An 11,319-nucleotide genomic window follows, 5' to 3' on the forward strand; every position below is an offset into this window, starting at 1 on the left:
CTGGTATGCAGGGCACCGAGGCCGAGCCAGGTGAGCCTGCTTCATTCTTGGCTTACTATTCTTTATGGGCCTTTTTTTTTTCTCTCTTTAAGGGACTACGAAAGTAGGACATGCTTGCTGAACAAAATACAGTACTGAAATATATAAAAGGAAAAGGAAGAGCTGGCAGTAATGTTGGTCTTCAGTTCCATGTGTATTCCTTTTGGGTGCGTTAATATAAAATGGACAAGTATACTGTCCGTCGGGATACATGGGCCTGTTGCAGCTACCGTTACTTTAGTTTAATTTTAAGAATTCTTATTTGGCCAGGCGTGGTGACGCGCGCCTGTAATCCCAGCACTTGGGAGGCTGAGGCAGGAGGATCGTTGTGAGTTCGAGACCAGGCTGGGCTACATAGTGAGTTCCAGGTCATTCTCAACTACATAGTGAGACCCTGTCTCAAACAAGCAAGCAAACAAAACCAAAGTGGTCTCTGAAAAGATTGTATCGTTGGTACATGTCCGTCAGCAGAGTCCTAAGAGTGTCTTCCGCACCTCATCTGTCTGTCATAAACATTTGTTTTTGTTAATCTATAATTTTTGTAAACTAAAAGGTGAGATTCATATCTTACATTATTATTAGCATTTCCCTGAAGGCTTTAGGAATTGATCATCTTTGTATTCACTTTTAATTTTTTTTTCTCTTCTTAAAGTCAACTTCCTACCACATGCTTTTTCTTTAACTTTTTAAAAAAGTATAGCACGCATATCAAAAAGTGGATAAATCTCAAGGATGGTAGTTAACCAGTTATCACTAAGTGAAATACCACATAACCCTCGGGAAAGAAACAGCCCGTGATCTTCTCCTTGCTGCCTTTCTCCTCAAAGGTAGTCTCTGATTTTTTTTTTTTTTTTTTTTTTATGGGGAGCGAATTCAAGACCCTGCTCTTGCAAGGCAGGCACGGTACCACTGAGCTAAATCCCTGGCCCAGTCTCCTGATTTTATTTTAATTAATTAATTAATTTATTTATTTAGATACTGGGCATTGAACTTGAGTCCTTGGGCTTGTGAGGCAGCCGGTAGAACCACTGAGCTAAATCCCCCGCCCCTGTCTCCTGATTTTTTTAATGCCACAGGCATTACCCATTTTATTTTGATTTGCAGTACTGGAGAGCAAATTCAGGGACTTGCATGTACTAGGCAACCGCCATACCGCCAAGCTGTACCTCCAGCCCAGCGTTGCCCATTTTAAACTCCACGAAATCAGTTCCTATTTTTTTGTGCCTTTCTTTTACTCAGCATCCTATTATGAGATTTGGGTTTGTGGCATGTGACACATTTTCTCATTTTCGTGCAGAATGCCACAAATTATTCATTCATCCTACTACTGAAGGACATTTAGGTTAGTCAGTTGTCTCCTGGTTTTTTGCTGTTCCAATAACGTCAAACAGTTCCCCAAAGTAACTGTACCAGTTTTACCTCAGCAGTGTGTGTGATTTCCGGTTCTTCCATTGCTTGCCAACACTTGGCGTTCTCTCAGGGTGAATTTTTAAAATCCGTTTGAGAGCATTTTGAGATGAGAGAGAAAGACAAAAGGACACGGTCATAGGAAGGCTTGTATTAAAATATTTCAGTACTGTTACCTCTTTGGGAGTTTTTTACAAGTCACTGCTGCTTCAAGAGCTTACTTCCTAGGTTGATTGGTTGGTTGGAGTACTAGGGCTGGAACCCAAGTGTCACGTACACTAAAATACTCTCTACCACTGAGATGTATTCCTACCCCCAAGAGCTTACATTTGACAGAAGTGGTGACCTGGCTTGGGTTTTACAGCTCAGATAGCTCTTGCCCTAACTTCCAACAATACCCCAAGAAATTAAATCAGGAAAATAGCTGTCAGGTAGCTGATAGGGAGAATTGTTCATTACTAAAACCTAGGTTTAAGAAGTGCACAAAGAGCCAGGCATGGTGGTCCTGGATCCTTAGTCCTAGCACTTGGGAGGCCAAGGCAGGAGGATTGCTGCGAGTTCAAAGCCAGCCTGAACTGCATAGCGAGGCTTTGTCTCAAAAACAAAAACAGGGGCCAGGGATTTAGCTCAGTGGTTCCACTGCCTGCCTTGCAAGTGCAAGGACCTGAGTTCGATCTCTGGTACCAAAACAAACAACCAAACAAAAACAAAGCATCTATATCTCTATATATAGGTAGACATATATATGCATATATATATAATGTATGTATATATACACCTAGTAGAAAGTGCACAAAGACAAGACAACTTAAATAAAATCTGAACCCCGAAACCCATTTGAGAGTACAAGATAACATACTATATATTTCTCTTTTTGTGGTGCTGAGGTTTGAACCCAGGCCATGCACATCCTAGGCGGTGCTGTACTACTGAGCTGTCCCTCCAGCCCCCATGTACTTTTCTTGAATCATTTGAGACAGGTGTCACTGTTCACCAAGAGTGAAGTGTGAAATTGAAGCCAAGAGGCAGCATAATGAATCTGTTTTCTTACTTGTACAGGAACGGGAACTTCTGTTTGTGTCTAATAGACTTAGGGTTAGGCTGTGCTTTGCCACCGTCCGCTTTTCTCCCATCTTCTGCAGGGTGTCAGGGACAGAATGTTCTGCTTGGCGGAGCCCCTCACCTTTGTCCCGTACTCCAGTGACTGTGTTTTCCATTCTCCTCACAGGGACGAAGCTGAAATGGAGTATTTGAAGATAGCTCAGGACCTGGAAATGTATGGTGTGAACTACTTTGCAATCCGGGTGTGTTGAAGCCTCCCCGAGTTCCCTGGCTAGCAAACAGATACTGGCCCAATTGGGTTACCCTTTATCCCAGGGTGGTAGAGTCTTTTGTGGTTCAGTGGTACGGAAGAAGGGGCTCATTGTCTATTTTTGGACTTCAAATGACACCATAGGTAATTAAGTGTCATTTGAGCCTTGGGGAACTTCGGCCTCCTGCTCTCAGCAGAAACCTGTTAGAATGTGGGGAGTCTAACGTTTGATTATTTCAGGCTCTGTGAGATCTAGGGAGCACCTAGAAATAACTGTCTTTCCCCGGGGTCCCTGGAGAGTAGAGCTGCTTTTATAGATTGCTGATTTGTTTGGGTGAGATTCTTGTTCTCACTATGAGGCTAATTGGTTTTCTTTTTAGACCATTAATGGTCTGCTGTCCCCAGGGAACCCATCTCTTCTGGAGAGAGGCATCTGTGTTCAGCTCGTGCCTGCCCCTTTAGCAGAGCTTTCTCCCTTGGGTGGGTTTGGGTGCTGGGTGCACTATATAGGCAGCTTTTCCCAAAGGAATGAATGGAACGTGCTAGGCATTTCATGGCTGGTAAAATGATTGGCCACAGTCGTCTACCTCTCTGATCACAGTTATGCTTTCCTTTTTAGTATTTCTTCACTTTTCACACTAAATTTGGGTAAACTGAAACATTTTCAACATTCTGGAATAACTTTCTATTTAGTTTATTAGTTTCCTATGTGGAGATACAGTGGTACCTTGGTTGATGAACTTTATTTTTGTTACAATTGTGGGGAAGATGGCTGTGTTCTGTTTGTGTGGGGAAGGTGGACGTGGTCTTATTTGTCACCCGATGCGGAATTTATGAATGGAAGCAGAATTTTGCCGGAAAGCTTTTGTTTGCAAACTGAATTGTTTACAAACAGAAGCATTTGGGAGCCAAGGCATTACTATATTTATGGGTTACTTTGCAAAAAAATAAGGTACAGTGAAATGTTATATTATTTCATATAGCAAACAAGTTCCTAAAAGATGTTCCTTAATAATGCAAAAAGTTGTTTTTAGAAATTTCACAATTGTTTTGTTTTGTTAAGGTCAGGCTGATTTAACACATTTCTGTGTCAGCCTAATTCCTCTTGCCTCATATGCCCACTGCCCAGATTCTAGAAAATTACAGTTTTATAATCCTCAAAAAACCAAAAAGCAGGCTGGGGATTTAGCTTAGTGGTACCACCTCTGGCCTCACAAACACAAGGTCCTGAATTCAATCCCTGGTACGAAACAAAACCAAACCAGTAAGCCAGTTTCTCAGTAAGGAATATTCTGTGTCAGTCAGACCAACATATACTATTTGTGTGTTTCTTATATTGAACAATAGCCAAAGTTAAAGATTATTTTAGTGGCTTTTGTGTTAGAGGTTATAGAATTCTACCATTAACTAAGAAAAATATATACTTAAAACAAATTTTTTGGGGGGGTACCAGGGATCAAACTCTGGACCTTGCACTTGTGAGGCAGGCACTGTGCCACTGAGCTAAATCCCTGACCCTTTAAATTTAAATTTTTAACTGATATATAGAAACATACAAATTCTACATATTGGACCAGGGATTTAGCTCAGTTGCGCTATACCTACCTCACAAGCGCAAAGTCCTGAGTTTGATCCCGGTACCAAAAAAAAAATTTTTTTTCTGTATATTAATTAGGTACCACGTGATTAAAGCAATTTAAAAGGGAATGCGTCTGCCCCTCTTTAATCTCTAGAAATATCAGGCTTGCAATGATGGAAGGCAGAAGGGAGAATCCCTCTTTATTCTAAATTTAAACTGAATAGAAACATAACGAAATACCTTGTTTTCTAAAATGCGGTACAAGAATTCAAAGCCTAATACTGTAGTTTTAAACACTTTGCGGACAAGCAGAAGACTCTCATGGCTTGGTGACAGTGCCTGACTTCAGGTGTTAGAAGGTGTAAAGAGATTGATCTTGGAGTGCTTGCTTCTCCATCTGACACCTGCTGTTAGATTATCTGGCACTTCTTGTCACAGTCCAAGCACCTTTTCTCTTTGCAGATCTGTTTTCCTACCCTTGAGTCTCGTTTCAATTTCCTTGTTGTCAGCAAGGGGTTAGGAGTTGTGATGTCCTCATGTGGGGAATTTCCCTCCACCATAAAACAAAGGCCTGGACTATGGAGCTGGCAGATGGGCCTGTCAGCGAGGGTGGGGCCAACTCGTCCATGGCTGCTTTGGTGATGTGCGGTCCAGGGCCCTTGGCCCTGACTGCTGGCCAGACCCACTGTCAGAGGTGTTGCATATACTCAGGCTGTCAGTGTTTTGAAAAGCTTTACTGAGGTGCAAATTGTACATAATTCATTTGGGTATATTTTTCTAATATTTAATTATTAAACATTTCAAACATACAGAAAAACTAAAAGAATATTTCAGTGAATGCCTACATTCCCAGATGCTACAGTAAACATTTTACCATATTGAAGTATAATATACAGAATAATGCACTGTAACCTAAACCTGAGGCCATCTAGTCCCAGCACTTAAAATTTTCTTTCTAGCAATCCAACAATCTTTTTTTTTTGGCTTTTCTTTTCCTCTTTTTTTTTTTTTTCTTTTTTAGATGTTGGGGAACAAACCCAGGGCCTTCTGCATACTAGGCAAGTGCTTTACCCCTAAACAACACCGCCAGCATCCAACAACTTTTCTTTTAACATAAGAAATGCTTAAACCTACAGGTTGTATTTGTTGTTGTTGTTACGGGGCATTGAATTTAGGGCCTTGTGCCTTGGGATTGAATTTAGGGCCTTGTGCTTGCAAGGCAGGTGTGGTGCCACTGAGCTAAATCGCTGGCCCTTAAACCTATAGGTTTTTTTTGTTTGTTTGTTTTTTAACCTACAGGTTTTAACTCTACATCTATGTTATCCTAGTTATTTAATTAGAAGTAAAACACTTAGATTATTCTTCCTTTAGCCACTGAGCCAGTGACGAAAGCCCCCAGTGACCCTTGCAGGTGACCCACGTTCCAAGGATGGTGCAGTTTTGCCTCTGCCTGTCCCACTTCTGGAAGCTAGAAGCCTCCTGCGTCACAAGACAGCTATGATTTCTGTGGGGACCTGTTGAAACTTGTCACATGTAACAGTGTGAGCCAGGTTCTTTGGAAGGTTGAACAAAATCTCCAGCTGAAGCTGACAGCGCCTGCTCTTTATTGACTCTGCAGAATAAAAAGGGCACAGAGCTGCTGCTTGGAGTGGATGCTCTGGGACTGCACATCTATGACCCCGAGAACAGGCTGACCCCCAAGATCTCCTTCCCGTGGAATGAAATCCGAAACATTTCATACAGTGACAAGGAGGTAGGATATGTCTGTACTTGCAGATGCCACTGGTGGGCCCGTGGCCCAGCAAAAGATCTTTCCCATCTCTCTCCCTTGCCAGGCCCATTTCTCATTATCTGTAAAAGTCCCTTACTCTCCAGGCTTTGAGATTTTGGTTGTTGATTTTTAAAATATTTACAGAACAGTATTGGCATCTTTTTTTCAAAGGGCATTATGAGGCCCCACTATTGACTAACAAAAAACTGGGAGGCTTATCTTGTCAGAGGTAAACCCTGAAGAAAAATAAAAAAGAAAAGAACATTTTTTTGTTGTTGTTTTGTTTTCTTGAGACAGGGTCTCACTATGTAGTTGAGAGTGACCTGGAACTCACTATGCAGCCCAGGTTGATCTCGAACTCACAGCGATCCTCCTGCCTCAGCCTTCCGAGTGCTGGGATTACAGGCATGCGCCACCACGCCTGGCCAAGAAGAACATTTTCTTATTACTTGACTTTTTATTTTTGGAGATAAATTCTCTTTATATTTTACTCGTGGTCTATAGTGAGCCCTCTCTTAGTGTCCAGAGCTTGACCCATGTGGAAAAACACGCAGGTATGCCCGCAAATATGTGTGTCTTTTTCAGCAATAATAACGATATCACACTAACATACAAGTATTTAAGGATAATTAAACTTGAATAACTGGGGTGAGCACTCATAGAATTCTCATATTTCTTTGTATAAGATGGCTCTTCCCAAATGCCACAGTCCTAGGTTTACGTGTTTACTTATTTATTTATTTATTTTCTAATGGTGCCGAGCCTTGTGCGTGCTAGATAAGCGCTGTACCACTGAGCCATACCCTAGCCCTTCCTCATTCATTTGAAAGGAATTGCTGGGCATCTGCTCTGTGCTAGGTTTCACAGGGTCAACAAAGATGGAGGAAAACCTAATCCCAGCCTTCTAGGAAGTTATCGTTGAGTAATGGTTTGACTGCTGTGGTGAGTGAGCGCAGTGGGAAAGGACGATCATGAAGACAAGGAAGAGGAGGAAAAGGAGGAAGGGGAGGGGAGAGAGAGAATACTTCCACTTACAAGCACTTTTGCACTTTATTTAATCCTGGTAAGAATCCTACTGCAAAGGCGCAGGGGCTGTGTTTCTAGTATCTGTGTTACAGCAGGAAGCAGAGATGCAGAGGAATCCAGAGCCTTGGATTTGATGAATGAAGTAGCAGGGGCTGGGACCCGAGGGTGGCTGATGGATGCCACAGCCCCTGCTTTTCTGGGCAGAGCAGAGGCTGGATCCTGAGAACACAAGGCGATAGGCCCGGGTGGGGGGTGGGCAGATCTAGCCTGTGCTCGGTGCCTTACTGTGTCACATTCAAGGCACAGAGTGCAGCGTGAATAGCGATGCTAGCTTCTGTTGTTGCCTGCAGAGCCCAAAGCCCGAAGCATATTTTCTATTTTCTCTTTCATCGTAGAAACTCAAGGAAAGGAACACCAGGCCCTGGTTTCCAGTCCATGAATAGGATCTATGCAGTCGTGCTTGATGAAGGCAATTGAGCTTCTTAATTCCAAACATTCTGACTTTGAAGTTTTTAAAGTAGGTAGCTCGGGAGATGAGTATTAGGTAGTTCTTTTTTGGTACCAGGGATCGAACTCGGGTCCTTGTGCTTGGTGGCGGAACCACTGAGCTAAATCGCCGGTCCCAGACAGTTCTTTTTATAAAGTACCTAAATTGGAAAGCTATAGATGCGGTGCAGTGTGGAGTTCTTCGTCTCCCAATTTCATAAGTCTTTTTACTGCACAACACACATTTGTGCAATAAAGCTCCCTAAACACTCATTTTTCAGAGAATCCAAGGATTAAAGTCTCCCCTAGTATGGCCCCACACAACAAACTCTATAATCTGCCCTCTCCAGGGGCGAGGTACCATCATCCTCCCATCATGGCCATAATTCAGGTGATAAGCAGGCCTCCAACTGCCTTGGCATAATAGGAGGAAGTCTTGGTAGTTATGCCAGACAGCTAGGCTGTCAAAGCAGAAGCGTTAGTTTATTTTAAGTCCTCCATTGATTCTTTGTGTATGCCCTGGCATAGCGCGGAGCCTGTGGTTTCCCCACTACTTGTGGTTTCCCACTGACAGCTCTGGAGTTTGACAGCAAGTCCAGAAATAAGCTCAGGGAATTCATAAATAGCAGCCTACACAAGGGCGATACTGCTTCTATGTTAACTTAGCCAAAAGCTGAACAAAGAATCACATTCTGTCCTCAGTGTGCCAATGCCTTGTTGAACAATATGACGAGTTATGTGTATCTGCTAAGCCAATCTTTTTGTTTGTTTTGATATTTGGGGTTTTATTGGGGGGAGGTTGTGGTGCTGGGGATCAAACTCAGGGATTCATGCATGCTAGATACGTGCCCTTCTACTGAGCTATCCCCAGTCCAGTAATCCCCACCTTTTTTTTCAGTTTTGGGGGTGGCTAAGCAAGACTTTCTTAGGAATGGGTATGCTCCCCTCCCTAGGATAGGGGATTTAATCTGGGGCCTTTGCACTGAACTGCATCTCTAGCCCTTTTATTTTTTCATTTTTGAGAGAGGGTCCTGCTAAGTTGCTAAATTGCCTGGGCTAGGGTCGAACTTGGAATCCTCCTGCCTCAGCCTCCCAGAGTACTGACATTACAGGCATGCACTACCACACCCAGTTTCGATAGGCTTCTCCCAATTTTTCTTTATTATCATATGTTTGCAACACATCATAATTACATTCATTTTGGGGAATTGGCATGTGCATAAAGAATATCTTGATCATTTCCACATTCCCCAATACCCTGATCCCCTTTCCTATCACCAACATGGTTTTGTTTGTTTTGTTTTTTTGAGGCAGGGTCTCCCTTTGTAGTTCAGGCTGGTCCTGAACTCACTATGTAGCCCAGGCTGGCCTCAAACTCACAGTGATCCTGTTGCCACGACCTCCCAAGTGCTGGGGTTACAGGCGAGCACCACCACGCCTGGCTACCAACATGTATTATTTAAGTGTGCCTTTGGACTCTCGGATGTGTCTGGGCCCTCGGTAGTGGTTGAGAGTGGTGATCACATTTGTTCTCTCCAGCTAGGAGCCTGGCCCTGGTTTCTCCTAAGTTCCTATCCTGTCTTCATTATTCATTTTTCTCTACACTTTGAGTTCAGGAACTATGTTTTTCTGTTCTACACAATCCATTTTTATTCATGCTATTAATAGCTTTTATCGAATTATCCTTCATTTAGAGGCCATAGCCACTGCCTGTATCCTGTCATATTAAATCTAAACCCCTGTCTTTTACTCCTCACCATCACCCCCAAAGCCCACCCCTGCCTCCATCCCAGTCTAAGCCCGCTGTATCATTAACTCCAAAAACTCAATAACTCTCCCCACCCCTTCCCTGTCTCTACCCCTGTCTCTACTGTATTGCTACTGCTTGCCCAATCTAGAATGCCCTCCTGCCTTGTAGCTGCTCTGTCATGGTCTTCCCCACCCCACTCTTGTTTTTGCAGTACTGGGGATGGAACCTAAGACCGCGCATGTGAGCAAGCCCTTCACCACCGATCTGCACTCCCGTCCCTTGTCGTATTCATCTAACACCAGCTCTAGTCCCCTCCTGCACGAGCTGGGTCTACTCCAAGCATTTGTGATGGATGTTTATGATGTGTACCACCCATAAGACAGTGATGTATTGTGTCATTTTGTGAGTAATCAACTGCTGTTAGTCTAGTTTCTGTGAGGTTCTGAGCGTCCTAAAGGCAGGAGCTGTGCCTTCTTAGACTGTGTGGCCCTCCACTGTCAGCCTCAGGGTGGACTCATCCTAGGTTCTAATTTAAGGTCAGCACACATCCCTTCCTCGCAGCTACCCAAGACGGTTTAGGACCCTGAGCCTCCAAAGCCTCAGACCTCGTACCCTTGACATTCCTAATTTACAGACTTCGTGCCTGGGCACCAGGAAGCCAGGGCAAGGCAGCCTCATGCTAGACTGTGCTCCCTGTGGTTGCTGCCTTTGTGGAATTTCCTCACTGGTGGTAGCAATGTAGGTTGTCACGGTGAAACTGTTTTCTACTTTCTTCTTTCAGTTTACTATTAAACCACTGGATAAGAAAATTGATGTCTTCAAATTTAACTCCTCAAAGCTTCGAGTTAATAAGCTGGTAAGTTGAGATCCTGGGTTTCATTACTGATAACTGTTGCGTTTCTGAAAAGTTGAGTGCTGCTTTTTAAAGAATACCAGAGTGACATGTTTCTGTTTTTTCTTTTCTTATAGTATGGGGGATTGAACCCAGGCCTTGCACATGATAGTCATGTGCTCTACCACTGGGCCTCACTTCGAGCCCTAGTCATCTATCTTTCTATCTATCTGGTTTTTTACCTTTTTCTTTTTGGTTTTTTGAGACAGGGTCTCACCATGTAGTTGAGACTGACCTGGAACTCACTATGCAGCCCAGGGTGGTCTCGAACTCACAGCGATCCTCCTGCCTCAGCCTCCTGAGTGCTGGGATTACAGGTGTACACCACCACACCCGGCATTGTTTTTCTTTTTTAAGTTTTGGTGCTAAAGACTGAACCCAGGGCCTTTAGCTCTACCACTGAGCTAAATCCCACCCTTTGTCTATTTGTGCTGTGGATTGAACTGAGGACGTTCACATTAAGCTATATCCGCACCCCGTTGTATTTTTTTATTTTGAGACTTGGTCTTGCTAAACCACTAAGTTGCCCAGGCTGGCTCCAAGTTGTGATCCTGTTGCTTTGGCTTCCCAGGGTGCTGGGATTATAGATGTGCACAAGGCTAGACTCAGATTTACCCTTCTGCCTCTGTCTCTCAGGTAGCTAGGATTGTAGGCTATAGAATGACAGCTCACTTGGTACAGTTTTTTGTTTGTTTTTTTTAGCTTAAGCTGTAGAGTCAAACCTAAATTTTTTTCCCCATACTGAAGATTGAACCCAGGCCTCATGCATACCAAGCAGATATTCTACCACTGAGCTACACTTCCAGCCCTCTTTGTCATATTAATTTACATTTTTATGATTACCAATGAAATTGAACATCCTTTTTAAATTTTTCTATTGGTGATTAAATCCAGGGTCTCACACTGAGCTATGTTCCCAGGCTTTATTTTTTTATTATTATTTTTTTTTTGGTATGGGGCTCGAACTCAGGACCTTGCACTTGCAAGGCAGGCACAGTGCCACTGAGGTAAGTCCCCAGTCCTTAGGCTTTTTTTTTTTTTTTTTTTTTTTTTTTTT

At 43.2% G+C, this 11,319-nt stretch overlaps 1 protein-coding gene across 1 annotated transcript in view; it reads left to right on the forward strand.

Annotated features, from left to right (window-relative positions):
• Position 1: 1 nt before the first annotated feature.
• Nf2 (neurofibromin 2) overlaps positions 2 to 11,319 on the forward strand; it is a gene marked incomplete at its 5' end in the record, with an annotated part of 33,216 nt that continues 21,898 nt past the window's right edge. The window contains 4 exons of the mRNA XM_033762274.1: positions 2 to 30; positions 2,675 to 2,750; positions 5,956 to 6,090; positions 10,152 to 10,226. Coding sequence (XP_033618165.1) covers positions 2 to 30; positions 2,675 to 2,750; positions 5,956 to 6,090; positions 10,152 to 10,226 — 315 coding nt within the window. The remainder of the gene's footprint in view (positions 31 to 2,674; positions 2,751 to 5,955; positions 6,091 to 10,151; positions 10,227 to 11,319) is intronic.

This window comes from Fukomys damarensis, unplaced genomic scaffold, assembly GCF_012274545.1.
Source record: "Fukomys damarensis isolate Sample0158 unplaced genomic scaffold, DMR_v1.0_HiC HiC_scaffold_12, whole genome shotgun sequence".
Classification (NCBI taxonomy): Eukaryota; Metazoa; Chordata; class Mammalia; order Rodentia; family Bathyergidae; genus Fukomys; species Fukomys damarensis.